At 37.6% G+C, this 21379-nt stretch overlaps 1 protein-coding gene across 1 annotated transcript in view; it reads right to left on the bottom strand.

Moving 5' to 3' along the window:
* fras1 (Fraser extracellular matrix complex subunit 1) overlaps positions 1-21379 on the bottom strand; it is a 203055-nt gene that overhangs the window by 24734 nt on the left and 156942 nt on the right. The window contains exons 36-49 of the mRNA XM_017705134.2: positions 17433-17564; positions 15922-16050; positions 14409-14656; positions 12735-12886; positions 11258-11420; positions 10958-11090; positions 8982-9169; positions 7817-7973; positions 5618-5881; positions 5070-5258; positions 4700-4819; positions 3730-3909; positions 2083-2207; positions 798-938 (exon numbers count right to left, since the gene is read on the bottom strand). Of these exons, the coding sequence (XP_017560623.2) occupies positions 798-938; positions 2083-2207; positions 3730-3909; positions 4700-4819; positions 5070-5258; positions 5618-5881; positions 7817-7973; positions 8982-9169; positions 10958-11090; positions 11258-11420; positions 12735-12886; positions 14409-14656; positions 15922-16050; positions 17433-17564 (2321 nt within the window). The remainder of the gene's footprint in view (positions 1-797; positions 939-2082; positions 2208-3729; positions 3910-4699; positions 4820-5069; positions 5259-5617; positions 5882-7816; positions 7974-8981; positions 9170-10957; positions 11091-11257; positions 11421-12734; positions 12887-14408; positions 14657-15921; positions 16051-17432; positions 17565-21379) is intronic.

Genomic DNA, 21379 nt, shown 5'->3' with positions numbered 1-21379 from the left:
AAGTGAAGGGGACGAATAATATTGCACGCCCCACTTTTCAGTTTTTTATTTCTAAAAAAAGTTTAAACTATCCAATAAATTTCGTTCCACTTCACGATTGTGTCCCACTTGTTGCTGATTCTTCACAAAAAATTACAATTTCATATCTTTATGTTTGAAGCCTGAAATGTGGCAAAAGTTTGAAAAGTTATACTCGGGCTGAATACTTTTGCAAGGCACTCTATCAACAGGCCAACCAAACAGTGTGACCAAATGCTTGCAGCTAAAGGTGAAGCTCTTCTCAAAATGACAAAAAAGCACACACAATTTGATAGGAACACCTCAGTGTATTAAAAATTCCTTTTTTTTTAAAAAAAAGGAGCTCTTTTTTATAAATAAGCAAATGCAGGACACACCACTGCTGTAAAATATACATCTAATGAATAATCCTACCTCCAACTTATAAAAGCATGTGATGCAATAGAGCTGGTATGATGGAAAGAACAAATATAAAATGGAAGCACTAATATCCCACCAAAGACTTAAACGCTGCACGGTTGTTGAAGGTTTTGTTATTAAAAACACTCAAACAATATGAATGTTGCTCTGTTAAGTGCAGAGTGTCTCTCCCTCCATTAATAAGCTGCACTGTTAATTTGGAACCATGCTGAGCTATTTCCTAAACTCAGCGTGGTAATCATTGCCTGCTTGGGTCATTTGGGTCCTCAGGTAAAAGGTTTAAGAAGCCCCGCTATACATATCTAATATCCTATCCATATCTGGCATCCACATGTCTGTACTCAAGCTGCCTAGTTTACCTCTGTATCCGCATCCACGGCCTTCAGCTCAAACTCTGTGATGGTTTTCCTCACTCCCTCCTGCACCCGCATCCCCGGCACCTGCAGCACGGGCAGAGAGTCGTCCACCGGCCGGATGGTTATGTAGAATGTTTGGGAAATCTGTAATACAGAAGGAGTGATAAGTGCAGCTGTGTGTCTATCAGCTGTATATTAATATTGTATTGAATGATTTTTCAATGTATTAAGTGATTAAGTTATTTGTTCTCCTTTAATGCTGACTGATTCACAGCCATTATAGGCGATTACACAGTCAGAACACGTTGTACAGTCAAAAGTTTGGACAGCCATGGTTAGATTACTTTCTTTTCTAAGTGAAAATGCATAACACTAACTCTACAGAGAACACATTTCTGCACTACTGTTTATTTGCAGAACACATTATGTGGCCTGTGCAAAGGTTATGGCATATTTTATATTTTATGCTTTATTTTTAACTTGGCAAACAAATAGAAATTGTGTACTAAAACTTTAAAGTGTTTACTGTAAAGGATATGTTAACATTTTCACTTATGAGGTCAACAAAACATTTGACCAGGGGTGTTCAAGCTTTTGCATTCAACTGCATTTAATTAATGAGGCTAGACACTGGTACAGATAAATATGAAAAAAAAGGTTTGTATGTACAAGATTGAAATTTGGAGCTATATAAAACATATGATTTATTAGTAGTAGTAGTAGTACTAGTAGATTAAAGATGTCAGGATGCATAAACTGGTCAGAAACTCATTTTTAGAGTTATTCCATTTAAGTGCAAATTAAAGAAAACAACAGATAAAAACAACAAATGAAGCCTCACAAATAAACAGTGGCAGAGCCGTGCTGGAAAAGAGGAAAATGAGCTTCTAAATGAACCTCAGACTGTATAAAACTCATTCAGAACTCATTCGTTTGAGATCAAAAGGTCTAATTAGTTGTGCCGATTCTCTGTTTTATAGACTGTGCTTTAGTTTGATCTCTCTCTCTCTCTCTCTCTCTCTCCTCTCTCTCTACCTCTCTACCTCTATGTCTCTAAAGAGGTACTTGCTTGTGATGAGTGGAGTTTTCCACTTGAGCAGTCTATGCTTTCTGTGCATTGTGTATTAGCTTCAGTGCTCTGCTGTGTTAATCTTTTTCAATAGCTTGTGGGGCCAGTTTGTGTGTGTTTATTCAAGCACGTCTGAACTTCAATAGTGTGACTGTGTGTGTGTGTGTGTGTGTGTGTGTGTGTGTGTGTGTGACTGTGTGTGTGTGTGTGTGTGTATACCTCGTTAGCCCCATCCGACACTATAAAAGAGAACTCATCCGAGTGTTTCTCTTCTTCACTGGTGTGGACATACTGGACATTGCGGGAGGCCAGGTCAGCCTGGGTGAACGTGCTGATGCGCTTGCCTGCAACATTTGCAACATTTAACACACAGTATCAGTCAAAAGTCTAGACACAATAACTAAATGTTTTGCCCTATACACACACACACACACACACACACACACATATATATATATATATATATATATACGAAAACAGAACTGACAGAATCTGAAGAATTTGAAGAATCAGAATTCTGACAGAAAATAGATGTACCAGTAATAAGTAGTAAATGGATATGGGAAAGTACACTTCAATGCAGCCACAAGAGTTTCATTTGTTTGGATGAATTTTATACATTACATGTTCAATATGTTCTATGTGAAGAAATATATTTTAGGAATAAACATGAAGAAGACCATGAGAAATGTGCAGTAGAGAAAGTTTGTCCAGAATTAACAACTTTGGGATGATGTTCAAAAGCATTGCTTGATGACCACAGTTATTAAAGTGGGATTTAAACTTATTATTATTATATTTAATATAGATATAGCATGTTATTTGTCTGTAATCTAATGGTGGCTATTAATGTCACTACACTGTTATTTAACTGGTGCTCTTCTGTCAGGTTTAATTCTGGGTGATGATTGGCCAGTTCAGGTCAGTTACAAACTGTTTTTAAACTTGGTTCAGTTTCAGACACAAAAACTGATGGTGTGGTTTGGGTCAAACTCATAGTAACACACTGTATATGCCATGAAAAAAAGAATGAAGTGGGAAACAAACTACATCTATTAAACCTTATGGAAGAGTGTGATCTGAAACACACAGTCTGCCTTATTATAACACCTACTTACCCTAATCTCACAGAATCATGATTGTTTCATTGTCACACAGATGGGTGGAGGGATTAAGACCTGAAGAATAATCATTATAAATCTAGAAGATCTCCAACTATACATTTTTTTAAAACTGCATCTCCTTATGTCTCAAGTCAAAGAATTGGCTTTCAGATCATATCAGCTTGCATGTGTCTTGGGATTTTGAATGCTTAATGTCAAATTTGGTGAGAGAAAGTACAGATGCATTTCTCTAAGATATGTTATCTCCATATAATGCTCACAGTACCAGTAAAAGTTCAGACACACCTGATTGAAGGTATATTTTTGAATCATCCAAAAGGCATTTAATTTTAATAAAGGCTTACAGTTAAATGCTTTAAATATGTTTTTTTTCCAAGAAAAATACTACCACTTGCTGCCAGTTGCTGCCTTTGTATGAATTAATTTCCAAAAAAACTAAAGGTTTCAAATGAAAAGCTGTTTTCAAAATGCCCATAAACAAGCCATTTTCAGCAGCCAGTAAGGTCTCAGCATATGTGGGTCTCCTTCAAGCACACTGGAAAGGCCCTGGTGGCTCATCATGAAGCTCCCTGAGAGATTAACGTCTGCATATTTGTCTAATATGCTTTGGTTGCTATATAATTCCATATTGCTTATTATTTAGTAAAAATGTGGAAGACAGTAATAATGAAGGAAAAACCTTGTTTGAGTGTTTTTGACTGCTACTGCATTAGTGTAGCTGTACATGTGTTAGTATTTGTACCTGGATTGGTGGAAAGTTCGAGATGACCAAGCTGGGGTTGTTTGGTGATGCGGTAGACAAGTTCACCAGGTTCACTGTCCTGGTCAGTAGAGGAGAGCTGCAGCGTGCTGATCTTCTTCACAGAGTTCTCGTCCAGCACTAAACCCTTATTGACCACTACTGAAGGGGGGAGCTTATCCTCTGAGACAGAATAAAACAATGAGAGAGTTTAGAAAAAGGGGGTGGGGGATAAGAGGGGAAGATTTACTAAGCGAGGCGGTAATTTTAGTCTACTGATACACTGCTGGTGGGAGTAGCAAGTTATCTACTAAGAACTTCCATACAAATTAACACGGGCACAATTACCATGATAATACCAGGAAAAAGACAAGCTTTTCTCAGGTGTAAAACAGTGCGCAGTGAGTGTACAGTACTGTGTGAAAGTTTTAGGCATCTAAGCAAATTAAAAAAAAAATTACCTCAGCAGTGAATTTATCACAATATACATTATATAAAGTCATATTCATAATTCAAATAAACATAAAAACAATAAAAAGTCACTATTAATTAATATTCTATAAATTTTGTTCAAATATTAACACTCTTCTAAGCAAATAAACACAAACTACACAAATAAAAAGATTTAGAAAATTTGTCTTGGGTGCCTAAGACTTTCACACAGTACTGTATATTGGTCAGGTAAATCGAAATAGGGAGCTCATTATATTAATCTCCCCAAAGAATTCTGCACTTTGTATGCGAAGCTAAATCAGGCTCTGTCTGTTACTGCAGGAGAGAGCAGCAGAATTTAAAATATGCATTATCATCATGCAAACTGGCAACTTCTTGAAGAAGCTAAATTATATCGATTCATTTATAATTAAGTTTATAATTTTTTATTTATTACCAAGTTTACTGAGTTTAATCAGTCATGACAGCCCTAATTCGATTTAATCTGTTGTTGTTCGCTACTACAAAAAGAGCTGCTTACCTAGAACGCTGATGAAGAAAGACTCATCAATCACTTTGTTACCCTCTGGATCTTCAAGGTCAAACTTAAAGGAGAAACTGCCTCCACTCTCCCCTTTTTCATGTATGTACTCCACAAAGCCTGTGACATGAAAGATAAAACAATTGTGATTTGGGCATGCAAAACTCTTTATTCAGACTTGTTGACAGTAGCGCTGAAGAAATATCACATGTCAAACCCTCATATTATATATTTGTGGAATCCATTTCTGGTGAAAAGTTTCCCTGCTTACACTTTTTGATAACTGTTACAACTGTGAGATTTACAAAGGACTGTCTAGACTTTCAAATATTTCACAGATGTCTATGACGCATTAAGAAACTGAAATAACCTTTGTTGATTTCCTCCTGAGTGAAGCTCTTGACTGGTCCTCTGGTAGAGAGCTGGACTTTGCTCCTGCCCTTGGTCAGCTGTAGTATCCCCACACTCACGTCTTTGGTCAGAGTGAATTTGAGTTTTAGGTTTTCTGAGTCAATATCGGTCCCTTTCAGCTGTTGCTCTGTGATTTTAGATGAGGAACCTGGTGGAAACAAATGTGAGACTGTATAACATTTGGAGGTAACTGGTTTTGATTTGAAGGCATCATGAATGCTGATAAGCACAAATAAATGTTCCTACATTATGAAACCTCATTTGGAAAATGTCTGACTGGGAAAGAACTCATTCTACAGTAAAATAATGACCCTAAGCACACTACAGAGAACATCAAGACATAATTATCAAACAACAAAAGCAGCTGGTGTTCTCCGAACAATGAACTGGCCACACCAGTCCAGACCTCGACATCACTGAATGTGTTTCAGGATAACTTATACTGTAAGAAGCAGAAAGTGCATCAACTTCTAAGACTAAACTGTGGTACTGTGTATATATCCTGACCTGCTGCTAACTGAAGGCCTCGGTTGATGGTGACTCTGGGTCCTTCGCTCTTCCTCACATCCATGCTGAACTCCAGACGGCCTGTCTCCGTGTGTACTCCGTCCGTTACAGAGAAACGAATCTCATCGGTCGCAGAACCCTGTCCGTCTGGGGTGTACACCAGCAGCTCGTCTAGAACATCCTGGTAGGTGAAGGTAGAACCCTGAAGGAGGATCTTGCCGTTCTCCAGTGGCTGGGAGTAGAACTGTCTTCTGCGTAGTTTACCTGTGTAGAAGGTGGAGAACATCAAACACAGTCTTTCCTGCAAATTGCAAACAAATGCCAGAAGATGTACGTTCATGTGAGTTTCATGCCAGCTTTAAAAGAAGAGTTTGGCAAAATGTGTACAATTTACCCCAAATCTACTTGTTCATCCCAGACCTGTTTAGCGTCTGATGTTTGCTTCTTCGGTTTTGCGAAGTTACGAGCTAATGTAGCTAACAAGTAAAGAAAGCTTATGATTAGCGATTAGCATTGCATGAACTGCATTCTTAAATCATCTTTCAGTCCAAGTTGTTATTTACCTTAAATAAACATATTAATGTGGTTTCTAACACTATATGTCATACTGCTACCTGTAAAAGTGGACAAAGGTTTGTGCAGTTTTAAGCCACGTAGCTCCAGTGCTAGATTTCAGTCACTTGGCTGATTGACTAAATTAGCACTAAGGGGAAAATTGTGTACATTCAACTTTTCACTAAACTACTTCTTTAGGACACTGTTAGCATTTTTGTGAAGTACTTCTTTAGTGTGGTTAAATAAAACTCACTGCCAAACTCATGCTTCATTCCCTTACAGACTTTTCATTAAAGCCAGCATTTGACCTCTACAAGCCTGCCTCAGTCAGTGTTATTTTGCGGGCATTTCAGCTCTGTCAGATCCCTCTGTACTGCAGTTCCTCAGCGCTGCTTCAAAATACTGACTCATAATAAAACAGTGAGAAAGCTGCCATGAAGCCCCCGACACGCTGCCATAAAAAAGTAATCTCAATAGAGTCCTGTGGCCTTTCACTGCCACTGCAGTCGACCTCAGAGGCCCCATTCTGCTAAATGGCACGGCGTACAATGAAAGCACCATCAGTCAGCCTGAGAGAAGCTGGACATAAAGCTCTACGACAAGATGGATACATGGAGGGAGGAAGAGTGAAAAAGGGACTTTAAGACTTGTTGATGATATGCATGAAACTGGAAACCTTTCAAATTCAGGAAGTTCAAAAGAAGGACTTTTTCTTTGTAAAAATGCTAAAATATTACTATAAATTTTTCAACGTTAACTTTTCAACAAATTTTCAATTCATACGAATTCTAAACGCACTTGGCACAAAACTCAATTTCAGCTCAAACCACCAAGTTTGTTTATAAACAGAAAGCCAAAATAATTACTTCTTCAATTTCAATTTTTATTTATTATGTCAAAAGAATATCTTATTTCCTCAAAATAATGTCTATGTTGAAATAATTACACACTTTCTCAAGGAGGACTAATCTGTTCTGCAGTTATTAGTCTTAATACTTTTTAATAATTAAGACTTAATTTTTACCTACTAAATTAAAATGATCAAATACATTATTTCAACCTAATGAGTTACATTTTGAATGAGAATCTGTGTCTTCAAAACAAAACTAAACTTCAGACACAGAATATTAACTGAGTTGAGCTATAGATGAGCTGATGAATGAACTTATAATGATTATCCAACAAATGTTCAAAGTGTATAGATGTTAGTATTAATAAAATGGAAAAACATTACTCAATTTTTTCAATGACCATCAAAACCAAACATGCACTGACTGCTCGGCTACATTTGGAGCAAGGGGAAAATTGTTTTTTATTGTTTTTTTTATATATATATTTTTTGTGAAACTGTAACTTTAATAGGCAAAAAATCACAAAAGAAGCTTCATTCAGACTCCCAGCTCTAAAAATGAACACCAAAACAAGCAAACTCTGCTCTTATAGAAGCCTACACAAAGTAACAAACTTCAGATTACATCAATGATTTGCGTACAGTTTGAAATCTCCGTCTCACAAGGGTCACAAATACATCTCTCAACTCTCCACAGCACAAAAAATGGAGTAGGCATCATTTATGAGGCCACAGATAAAGAGAAAAAAAAAACCAAAGAAGGCGAAAACAAAGAAGGTGGGAGGGGGACAAACCGTAAGATGGCTTTTTGATGACAGTGAGCACGATCTCGTTCTCCGGCGTGTCCAGATCAAGCACGTTGAGGGAGGAATTGGTAATGACCACACCCGTGTTCTCCTCCACATGGATGCTGTTTACTGAGATAACTGGAACTTTGTCTTCTTTTGTTTGCTGAAACATATACAACATTTGCAGTACTTGCATTACATTTACTGCATAGTTTATCAAAGCTCCAAGAGACATGTTATACCCTGCAGTCTTCAGAAACAGAGAAAGCAGTCCAGTACATCCAGCAAAGGCCTGGTATGCACTTTTCTAGTTTTTGAAAATGGAAAAACAAAACCACATTACAGGCCAAATACGGCAGCAAACGTTTTTTTTAAGTTTACATTTTTTTACATTGGAGTTGTCTTACCAACAACCACTAGAACACAATGTGTCTACTAACATCTAGTTTAACTAAAGATGTTCTCCAGGGTATTGCATAGGCTTGCAGTGATGTATTCATATGATAACATATGTGGGGAAAAGCCCTCGGTTTTATTTTTTTAAAACAAAAATAGTAAAATGTTGACCTGCTCGTTTGTTAAATCAGGATTTTTTTTCTGTGGTATCTAGGTACATTTAATCAAGCTCTCCCATTAGTTAGGCCTACAGAAGCTTGACTGAAGGCCTTATACTTAAATTAACTACCAACATAATTAGGAAGTGATGCAAGAACCACTTATTTACAATGGCAGGAACCAATTTTGTGAGGAAAACAGTTCACTGTAGTTCAGGGGTGTCCAGTCTTGTCCGCAAGGGGCTGGTGTGGTGGCAAGTTTTCAGTCCACACAAGCAGAAGTTCGCCTAATTTCATAAATCAGCCTGTTCAAACTGTTTTACAGGAGTGAAAACCCTCAACAGCACAGACCCCTTTGGCGGATAGGGCTGCCGAATTCCAGCTGTTTAAAAACTGGACAGCCCTTATTAGGGGATAGGTGTAACACTTGTACTCATCCTTTTGGCCATACTGACCAACATTACATTTGACACAGTCAAATAGAGCCATTACAATAGACTCATTACAATAGAGCCACTAGTTCACACTAAGATAGCAGCATTTCTTTGACCCCTTTTTTATTTATTGAAATGTTCTTTTTAAAAGTGTTATGTTCAAAGATTCAGCCTATATTGTACCAGGATGTCTATGGTGACATCAAAGGCTTCTGTCTGGCTTGAGCCGTCACTGATGTAGAAGCTGAAAACATCTTGGTGAATGTTTGCCTGGTGGACGTTCTGGACATAGAAGATGTGGTCAGACGTGAGGTCCTCCATTGTGAAGGGGACGTCAGGGCTTATCACGCGGGCTCCACCCATTGATCCAACTGTGGATTAACAAAGAGGGCACGCAGACAAAATAGTCATCCAAAGAAAAATAACTTCAAGAATAACCTGTTAATGCACTTCAGAGAAATAAAGACAGAATACAATACAAGTGAGGAACATAATAATATTCTGTTCAGCAACACACTGAAAGGTGGAGACCAAATTTCACAGGCACAGATGACAAATAAACGCCGAGACTAAAAACAGCTGTAAGTTTTAAGATATGATCACTGAGCTATACATTCTGAAGAAACCAAAAAGCTCAAAAACAGGGAATAGGCCAAAATAAATGTGTGCTTTAACAGTAGAAAATCTAAGAAATCAACAGAGCACTGAGCTTAAAATGAAAAATGAGTGTCCTTTCAGCTTCAAAGCAGCACCCATGCTCCAGTACACTTTACTTCTTAGTTATTTTCTTAACTTTTTTCCTCTTCTTCAGCAATCAAAGAGAAAAATAACTCTTCACTGACAAAGTCTTTTCAAATATTAAATTGGTTATTGATTTCTAAGTAAAACTGAGAATGAGGGCTCTAATAGTGAATAAAATAAATGCAATAAAACAGCTCAGTTTTTTGGGCAGGTTGGCTTAACAGCTGAAAAAGGAAGGGCCTTTAAGGCTGAATTTAAAATCGTTCTCTGTTACGTTTTTAAGAGCTTTGATTTTCACAATTGACACTGTCAGCAGCTTAAGCAGCCTCACAGAAATCCAGTTTAGACCTCTAATGACCAAGCTGAGGGAGACAGGAAAAACTATTAGAGCACAATCAAGAAAGAACAGCTGGATTCCCATTCAAACATTTTTTTAATTTTAAGCGAATATCTGAAGTCAGTGAAATGTCAATTAATTAGAGTTTCCAGCAACTACGGTTTGTGCACAAATCCTGAGGAAGATGAAACATGCTTCTGCTGTACAGTGCGAGACAGCCTCGCTCACCATGCATACCATATAAAATGTAATGATTTAAATCTGCCTTAGCTCTCAGTAGAGCAGTTTTGGCAGCCCACTGTCAGTTGTACATGATTGTAGCCCTAACATTTCAGTGGCCCATTTACTGAGGGCTGAAGTCACTGTCCCACTGTGTCATCTGATCCCTTGGAAACATCACCATCGCAAACATTCTGATAAGACTCAGTGCTTAATGCATGACTGTTGTTCTCTTTGCATCATTTCTTGTTTCTCTTCATCACTAAATTAACTTTTCCATTTGTAAAAATGTATTGCATTTTCCAGATTCGCCAAAAAAGAGGTGGATGGAAAAACCACAACTGAGAGAAACCCAGACACAAAGAATGAACTTGCCCATCATTCACTGACCAGCAAGTTAAAAGCAATAGGAACATGAATTAAATTTACTTGACAAAGTTTGTTAACATATGAAGTAAAATAGTGCAGACAATGTGAAAAATACTAATTGGCCACTTCCAAAACCCCAAACCTGTAGCTTCACATTGCTCATGTACAGTTAGAGAAGCCCTTAATCAGTCCTTAGTAGGTCCTTAATCAGTGGTCAGTTTCTGTGGACCACTCAAAACCTAGCACTGACAACTGTAAAAACTCCTCTACCACACTACTGTCTACCACACCACTCCCACATCAGTATCACTGCTGTACTGAGAATGATCCATATCCCACATAATATCTGGTCATCAGCAGTCCTGTGGTCAGAAACTGACCAATGATGAATGTGGTGAAGGTGGCTGACAGGCTATAGTCAGTAAATGTAGTTTTCCCTAGTAGCAAGACTTTTCAGGCTCAAAGGTAGAACAACCTCATCTTTAGAACCCACCTCGCTTCGTATTCTCTATGAAGCCATATTTTGGAGGGCTGATCAGCCACACCAGCAGATCCTTTTTGGGCGTGTCTGGGTCAGATGCGATGATGTGATTGGCTGACAGCTGGACTCTACCTCCCTCTTGGACCTGGCAACCCAGAATAGCAAAAATTTGGAAACATAGATACTAGGAGGGTCACATTTCTGATATTACAATTACATTAAAATGTGAGGGCATCATTGCATTGTAACATTTGAAAACAAGGAAACAGCTCACACTTCAAAATGAAATAACATAAGAATGAAAATGCTAACCTTGATGCCGCTGCGGACAGTGACCACAGGGGGCTGTCGGTGCACAGAGGTGATGGTAATGGTGCACATCTGGTTTTCCAGCCGATTGTTCTCACCATCGTAGACGATGAAATGGAAGATGTCAGTAACAGGCTGGTTTCCAGTTTCAAATGAGGTGACGTACCTGTTTTCAACCCATGTGTACAAAATCTATTAATTTATGACCCTCAGTTGTGTTCATTTATAACCATATTCAAATGCATAATTATGCCAGTAAAAAAACAGTGAGAAAACAAACAAATAGTATTTTAACCTAAAATCTTTAAAATAATCAAGTTGCAAAATAAAGCAGTCTGATAAAAATGTTTAAAAAACATACAATAATACTAGGACTTCATAAAGCAGAATTATAAAAAGATTCAAATTTAAACAAAGAATCAATAACATCAAAATAGATGCAAAGACAAGCAGTCCTATTAAAATGTTACATCAAATAAACTATAATAAATATTAAGGTAAATTCCACATAAGGTAGTCCTATAAAATCAATCAAATATAATATTCATAAAAAGGAGATGCAGATATTAGAAAGAAATCTAAAAAACTGACAAAAAACTACATATCAACATACATCATTCATTTAAAAGTCCTATAATAGTCCTAAAAACATTAAATTAAATGTAATTCATTTAATGAAAATAGATGCTATAGAAAAGTCCTAGAAAAACAGTCCTAGAAAATGTGAAAAATCTAATGACGTAAATGCTACATAAAGCAGCTATACAAAACAATTTTAAAATGTTAAAAAACAAAACAGACCAATAGCAATACAAGGCCATGGGTACCTAAACAGTCCCACACATAAACAGCCTATTCACTGTAGTCCAGAGATTTAAATAACTGTTTTGCAAGTGAAAGAGCTTAAAAAACTCGGACAAAACAAAATCAGTAAACAAATGCTGTACATACAGAAAAAAAAGCTAAAAGCTTGGTGACCAGCAGCACCAACACCGCCAAAAGGGACGCTGCCCCAGAGAACTGTACTCCATTTCTGTCCCAGCTGCTGACTGCATTAAAGCCAATAAGCAGCTCAGCATGGGAATCAGCTGAGTGTACTAGTATTTGTTTTTATTGAAACATCTCTCAGCAGGCTTTAGCATCACAGGAGAAAAGCTTAGCCCAAATTACAGTGGCTAATGCAATGTGACTCTCCATAAGCAGTGCAATCACAGACAAATCATTCAAAAGCTCATATGACGTTGTTAAATATTAGCATGAGGTGGCCGAATTGAACTGAAAAAGTCTGCACTAATAGATATCACTTTATTAGTTATAAGGCAAAATAACATGCCAATGATAACAAAATCCCTTAAATGAATATTTAAAGGAAGTGTATTAGTATTACAAAAACAAGATATTTGTGTTGGTTTTACCACAACCCACAACTTATGGTTAAAGGTTTCTTTAAAGTACGGTTTCACTGAGACGATTACTGTACCGGATTTTATGGTGGTTGATGTCCTCCATAGTGAAAGTAGAATACTCATTCAGTTCTTCATGATCCGATTCAGAATTGGTCTTAGTAAGGATTCCATACATGGGCACTGAAACCAGCTGGATACGAATCTTGTCATCAGAGGAATCATTGTCCTGCAGAAATAATTGGAAACACAAAATCAAACTGATTGACATTGACTAACACTACTGCGTCTACATGAACACTAATAATATAGGCATTACCTCACTGCATTAGTTACCCAATTATTCAAGTAGTTATGTAGAGAACAATCTACAACTGTTCATATCAGATTAAAGTCATTATTGGATTTCAAAACATCTGATGAATTATAGTTGGGCTATTCAGTTGTAAACAGTCAATCTGTTGTCTTTCAATTTTCTACAGTACTGAGACCACCTACTGAGTATGTCCTACTGAGCATTCATTTAATTTCCAGTAAAAACAACCATTAAGGACAAGTTGTTAAAAAGGAAAAAAGAACTTCGCCTTTATCACAGCTTCCATTCTTTTCAGGAGACTTGCTTTCAGCTTTTTCAAAGAAATCTGCAATGCCACACCCCCATAGTTCAGTCTCAGAGGTTTGCATTTTCTGCTTCTCATAATCCAAATAAACCCAATTACTAATTTTGACTCTAAATGTGTAAAAGTGTTCTAGAGCAAATTTTCTTTATGTCTTTTTCCTTTTCTCAGTGAGGGCTTCTTGACACGTACACATCCATTCAGGCCCATAATTTTAGTTTGGAGTCGTCTTCTTACAGTGGAAAGATTGACAGAAACACTTCTGGATTTTTTCAGATCTGAAACAAGAGTGGATCTTGATTTTCTCCTCTCTCTCATAGCTAAATTAATGTCCTGTTTAACTGATGGTGATAGTTTGGATGTCTACCTGGTCTTGCACAGTTAAGAGTCCCATTTTTGGGGCTCCTGAGTGGCACAACCATGTAAACGTTGGCCCCATCATCAGGAGACTGTGAGTACAGCCATCTGTAGCTGGGAGTCCAAGAGAGCCACAATTGGCCTCGTTCTCTCTGGGTGGGTAGGATGGCCCCCCCCTTCTCTTCCCATCACTCAGTGCGATGCTAATCAGTGCAGGCGTCTGCTAGCTGACGTAACAGATCTGGCCGTTGGCGCTTTCCTCCGAGCGTGTTCGACTGTCCAGTGACGTTGCGTAAGCGGCAGTCGAAAAAGATGCGGTGGTGCTTCACAGGTCTTGGAGGAAGCCAATGTTAGCCTTCACCCTCCTAGCGCTGGTAGCATTGTGTGATTGGGGGAGTCTTAACTAGCAGATGGAATTGGAGACGAATAAACTGGGGTAACTGGGGATTTTTTAACCCCACTGCTAGAAAGTCCTGTTTTTTTTTTACTTTCCTCTTCCTCAAGCGCATTATCTTATTTCTTATCTCCTAAGAAATATCTCCTTTATTGATTTTAGCTGCACATGAGAAAGAAATTTGGGCAGTTAAAGTGTGTTTGGATAAATGCTTGTGCGAATGTTAGTTTCTCTTTGAAAGAGAACATAACGACAATGTCATTATTCCTTTAATGATCTTTATAAGCTACTGAAAAATGATTGATAAAATTTACATTATAAAACTTTCAACAACAAACAATATTAAAAAGAAAGAGTAGGCTAAGCTTTATGTATTTTCTCACCACGTAAGCCAGATGTGAGCGTCTGACGACAGTGCTGCTCTTCTCTGCCACCTCCATTGACAACAGGGCATCAGGGGCACGCTTGGGTCCGTCTCCTCCACCCCCTGAAACTATCACCTGCACTGTGGTGGAGGTCATGGACATCCCATCCGTTACTGAGAAGATCATAGTGTCCTCTTCAGTGTTGAGGCCAGTGTGTTCATACTGTAGAACATTCCTGGTGAGGTCATCGAAGGTAAACGTGTCACCTGATGGAGAGATTTAGACCAAAAGACTGACCAAGGATACAGAAAAGGGTCCTAAAACAAAACTCTAGAAGCATCAGGCAGAACCCACAGAGAATGTACTATTTTTATAAAGATAAAAGTTGTGCTTTTAAAGAAAATTGTCCAATCATTATTTCAGCAAAACTTTCTGTTTAAAGAAGACACATTGATGAACATGTAGCAGACTGTTGTAAAATATAGCAAAGATATTAGGAAATACCTCTTTAATATTCATGAAACAGATATTAACATAACAGGTGTTTTAAAATATAATGAATGAATCTTATGTAAAGCTACACTACATGATTTTGCAGAATTTGCATTTTTCTCTCCTGATTCAGTAAAGCTGCATCTATGAATTTTAAGAAACAAATCTGACATAGTGTAGCTTAAAGTGAAAAAAGTAACAGTGGAAATAAAATGTCAGGCTGGTTTGGCTGGTTGCCTTTTGAAATAAATGTGTGGATATAGAACAGAACTGAAGAAGAGTCTACACAACTATGCTATAGATAGATAGATAGATAGATAGATAGATAGATAGATAGATAGATAGATAGATAGATAGATAGATAGATAGATAGATAGATAGATAGATAGATAGATAGAAGAATAAATATTTTTTAAAATCCTATATACAATATATAAAAGCATATATACAAATAGAAAAATACAAAATCTGAATAATATCTATAAGCTGAGATGGAAAAGGCAGTGAAATAATGACTGTACAAGGAGGCACAGGTAATCGCAGGTAATGACAATACTGAATAAAGATGTGTCAATACTGAATAAAGATGTGTCAATACTGAATAAAGATGTGTCAATACTGAACAAAGATGTGAAAATACTGAATAAATATGTGACTTCCAATGGGATTTTTTATCCACTCTGAAATTCAGATGCTCTGAGGAATCTACATAGGAATATGAAACTGTAGAACCTGGAGAACATAGGTAAGGAGTAAGATTTCAGTAAAAATTGGTTGGCTTCTTTAGTTTAGCCTTGGAGCTACAAGGCAAATGTATGGTAATAGCAATAAACAGTAATAACATCCACCAAGAAACCTGGATTTTGTCATTTTGTCTGAATTTGTCAATTTCTGTATATAACAATATATCATACAGTGTTAGAAACCACATGGGTTTACAATGAAAGACTATGTAGATTTGATTTCTCATCAAACTATTCCCTTAGAATCAAACACAACTTTAGATGAAGAACCACCGTCAGCTTTCCTGTGGACATACCATTAACCATCTGCGTCTGGGTGCCATAGTCCACCCTGAGGAGATTCCCATGCACTGGACCCTCCACCAGCTCAAACTCCAGTTCATCTGGAGCTGTGTCAGCATCTGTCACAGCCAACTGCTGACCACCTAAAGCAACACACAGAATCATATGATTCATCGTCAAACCCTTTTATAAAGACTTTTATTCAATTTTAAGGCAGATTCCAGTTTTTTTAATGCCACATTGATGGCTAATATTTTCTAGCTTTTTTTAAAAAAAAAAACAGAAGCTCATCCTGTGGGTGCTAAAGGAACACATGAAACACACCAGTATATTTACAGCACTGTCTATTAGCCAAGGTCACAATATAAATAACAGTATTTGCTCTTTAATGGGCTAAACTGCTATTTTAAATTTGTAAATGAAAATCAGCTGCATATTTAAATAACATAAATAAAAAAAACCTTTTTAAAAGTAAACACCAACTGACTTGTAATACATTTTGGTTAATATACATCTAACCTACTGCAATGTCTATCAAAAGTTTGGGGACACTTTTTAAAAAATATTTTACAGAAATGAGCATGTTTTCTTTTCAAAATTGCATTAACTTATAATAAGAATCTAATAACAGAGAGCTGTGTAGATCTGGCCATTATGCAATAATTGACAAAAGCACAAGGGATATTAAGAATAATGACATAGACAAGTCATATCTTGGTATTTTTAGGCTAAATGGCGATACACGATACATATCTCAGTTTTTTTCTATTAAGTGGGTTAAATGTTCAGTTCTAAATCAAAGCCAAATGTGAGATGTCACAAGGACTTTTATTAAAACAGAATGTTATCGTAATAAACGACAAAGACAAAGTTTCCTTTCCTGTTTGGAAACGCAGCTGCGCAATACATCCACACATAAATGAAAAGTAATATAAAATAAGTAGCCTATAATAAACAAAACAGACCTGTCTCTGACAATCCTCCTTTTTCAACAAAATTAAAGTAAGAATACAAAATAGAGTAGAGTGTTACAAGTGTAACACGTATGATCTTGCTTGAGACTTGAGAGTCAGTACTGCATTTTAAGCATTCTCGTATCTAATAACGTAAATTGCCACATAAAGCAGCTATACAAAACAATTTAAAAATGTTAAAAAACAAAACAGACCAATAGTAATACAAGGCCATGTTTAGTTCAGGTAGGGTGTCATAGGCCATAATAGACAACAATGTAAATAACAATGTAAATATTTTTTGGAAATACAAAAAAGTATCAGAAAAAAAAATAAGAAGGTAAAGAAAAGTCTGAACTGTTACGATCAAGTCAGCACTGTCCTCAAAACAGCTTTAGACTTGGGAATGTTTCATCCACCTTGAATTTCAGCCATGTTTTGGAGAATGACTAATCTACATACATAAAAATGAAGTTACTCAGTTGTGTCTTAGTAAGGGAAAGGTCTAGACCATACAACCTGGGGAAATCAGCTAGGGAGTAAGACCTCAGTACTATGACACAGTTTCTTACCTACTGTTGCTCTGCCTCCCAGGCTAACCTCCAGCACTGGGTCCAAAATCTGAAAGACCGGTGGCTGCTGATGATTGGCCAACAGCAGGATGGAAAAGTCCATCTCAGGAGTGGTGTGCTCTCCATCAGATACTGCAATGTAAAAGTAAAGCAATTCAGAGACACCCAACATATACATTCACAGTGTGGACCTTCACTTCCAAATGCGAAAAGCTATTGCAACTGTACCAGATGAAGAATAAGAATATATCCAACACACTGATTTAAAGTGAATGCTAATGTGGACATACAGTGCTTTGTGAAAATATTCAACCTTTCAAGTTAAATTTTTTCAACATGTATGCATTAATAAACAATTAAGATGTCAGAGCTGTTCACAGTGATGCTGATAGGAACCAGACGTCTGAAGTGTTTAATAAAAGCTGTATCACATAAAGCTGTTACATGAATTGATCACTGTAAGACAAAATATTACTCAAAGAAAGCATATTTTTCCTAATTCCTATACCACTATATTACTATATTATTACTATATTATTATTATCAACATTACTAATAAAAGACATGCAAATTCAATGTTTTTTTGGATAGTAAACAAAACAGTTATATTTGCATTGTAGGCACGGCAACCCCTGATCTATCCAACCACTAATGCAAAATGGATGGAGCTCCATCACTACAGAAAATGCAGTTTCACTGCTCCACAGCCCAGTGCCAGAAGAAGCAGAAAGTAATGACTGAATCTCAATTCTGATCAGCCTTGGACACTCTTCCTCACTCCCTGTCAAACTCCTGATTAATTGCAAACCGTTAAGATTCTGTAGAAGTCATAGAAGCATTATAATTTACTGATAGGAATGACTCTATAAAAGATTTTTGCTGTTGTGTGGCTGGTTGTTTTCTACATCATTGCCCCTTTATAATCTCATACTAACTACCAGTAGCTAATAATATCCATCAAATGCTGTGTGAACTAAGCAAGCTTTGTAGGTTGTAACTATATTTGCTTAATTTTAATTCAATTTGATTTATTTGAACTTGGTATTGGTATTAAATAGGAAAAAATGGTATTTATTATGGTATTTATTTAAGCTTCCCTGTGGAGTTATTTATTTTGCCAGTTTATAATCAGCATTTGAATTCTGTGTGGATGGGTAGTAACTGATACATGTGTGAGTCTTTACAAGTGAGTTAGCAATGCTGAGGCCTTAGCACGGGTATTTAATCCTTGGGCAGCGTCGTCACACTGTCCACTTCTTCTCTAAAACTTGATCACTCCACTCCCCATTTCGAACAGCTCAGCTAACTGGGTGGGTAGTGCTGTCGCCTCACAGCCAGGAGGGCCTGGGTTCGGTTCCCCGGCCAGGTGACCGGGGTCCTCTCTGTGTGGAGTTTGCATGTTCTCCCTGTGTCTGCGTGGGTTTCCTCCGGGTTCTCCGGTTTCCTCTATTTTCTATTCTATTTTTTTGACAACTTTCGAGGGGGCTGAATACTTTCACAGGGCACTGCATATTTAAACTGAATTGCTGTAATATGCCCTAAAAAACTTCCTCTAGTGCATAACATATAGCAGTCACACCCTATAATCACCTTCATACAGGTCTGGCAGCTCGTCATAACTGCTTCACAGCTGCCAAAAGCACTGAAAGAGTGTTTTTTTTTCTTTTCCAGGAAGCAAGCAAGTGCACAGCAATATAGATGGAGCAAACAGAACAGCAGCAGAATTTAGAAGTCGCACTGATGGATGAGACAGGAAGGAGCAATCAGACGTGAGGACGGTCTATTTAAACACAATCTCGTTCTGGCCGTGTCGAGTCGGCCACAGCCGCGATCCCATGCAATCTAAAAGCGCGTTGCTATCTCTATACATCATATACAGGCAGAGAGAGAGAGTGAGAGAGAGAGGCTGAGAGATACAGACAGAGAGAAAGAAACTAGCAGCTGTGAACCTAGAGCTGGATGGTATAATTGAACAATTTTTCACTTTTTCCACACACAGATCAAATGTGCATTTCCAGTAAAACTTTGAAGACCACCTTGCTCTATGATCAGAGACCACTGGGGAGTAATACAAAGAGAATTTACGATTAGCCAGTGTTTAATATCTGTGCAGGCAGTGATCAGTAACTGCCAATAAAAACCTTCAGGACCTTTTATGACCTGAAAACGTAAAAGACCCTTTTTACATCCTTTCTTCCAGCATTAAGAGCTTTCAAGGAATATGAGTTTATAAATGCTTTTACACATTAGCCACAGTTTTAATGTTTTAAAGCCATTTTCATACATAGCCCCCATTTTTAGAGGGGGTCAAAAGTAATTGGACAAACTAGCAATCATAAATTCAATGTTCTTTTTTACTAATTGGTTGCAAATCTAGGCCTACTTCCCGAAGGGTGCTGTTGATCTGGATTACTGGTGTATATTTGTTGTGAAGCTCATCAGTGCATTCTTTCTTTTCAGGAATGTACCAAGTAGTTGATTTGGCCAAAACTAATGTTTCTCTAAGAAGGGTAAAGGTGGTCAATTCAGGCTCAGGATTCAGAAGTCTGCTCTATCTGCCTGGCTTCTCTACTCAGCTCAAACCAGTAACAGAGGCGACCAGGCATTTGGAACAAAATCCTAAGGAGAATTTTTTGTTTCTGCACCTGAATTTTCCACCTAAGCTGATGGGCTTGTTTTCAATTTTCAGCCTAATGATGCACATTACTAGAATCATATACACACACAGAATATATTAGAATATTTGCATTAAAGCCAAAACAGCTAACTAATAAAAGATATTGTTGATAAAATATGGTTGACAATTTCATTATCAACTGAAAGTGCATTACAAGAGCAGTGGAATAGCGTCTGAGTGTGCAAGGCACGCATTGTGTTCTAGCTCTGTTCTAACCTCTGCTTCCTACTGTTATCAATGCATAATTGACCAATTCCAAACCCACTGTTTTAGATTAAGGAGGTTCAAAAGCTATGCATACAGGCTAAAGGATGACTGGATATTCCACTGCTCTAAAGTACAGAAGCTCAATGAAATCTTCCAAGAAGAGTACCCTGTGTGACTGCAGTAAAACCCAGGTTTGATAATTTCATAATGAAAGATACATGATTGGAAAGGTTGTACTGTGAGTCAAGGGCCTAATCTTTTAATTCTATGGCAATACTCATTCTTCTGAAATACAGAATTACTTGAACATTCAGCGAACTATTGCAGTCAATCTGCTACATCATGAAATGAGAGGGAAAAATATACAGGGCAACATTTCAGTCAAATACTGTTTTAACAGGGCTGTAAAGTGTGTAAAGCATACACTTTGCTACAACAAAATATGAGTACCTTAATGTGAGCATGTGAATCATTGTGTTATATATACTCTATTGCCAATAGTATTCACTAACCCATCTAAATCATTGAATTCAGGTGTTCCAATCACTTCCATGGCCACAGGTGTATAAAACCAAGCCCCTAGGCCTGCAGACTGCTTCTACAAACATTTGTGAAAGAATGGGTCGCTCTCAGGAGCTCAGTGAATTCCTGCGTGGTACCATGACAGGATGCCACCTGTGCAACAAGTCCAGTTGTGAAATTTCCTCGCTACGAAATATTCCTCAGCCAACTTTTAGTGGTACTATAACAAAGTGGAAGCGATTGGCTCCATGAAGTGGTAGGCCACGTAAAATGACAGCGGGGTCAGCGGATGCTGAGGGGCATAGTACGCAGAGGTCACCAACTTTCTGCAGAGTCAATCGCTACAGACCTCCAAACTTCATGTGGCCTTCAGATTAACGCAAGAACAGCGTAGAGAGCTTCATGGACTGGGTTTCCATGACTGAGCCTTACATCACCAAGTGCAATGCAAAGCCGTTGAATGCAGTGGTGTAAAGCGCCGCCACTGGACTCTAGACCAGTGTTCTCTGGAGTGACGAATCACGCTTCTCCATTTGGAAAT

Source organism: Pygocentrus nattereri, chromosome 20 (genome assembly GCF_015220715.1).
Source record: "Pygocentrus nattereri isolate fPygNat1 chromosome 20, fPygNat1.pri, whole genome shotgun sequence".
NCBI lineage: Eukaryota > Metazoa > Chordata > Actinopteri > Characiformes > Serrasalmidae > Pygocentrus > Pygocentrus nattereri.
This window is presented reverse-complemented; position numbering and strand designations above follow the sequence as displayed.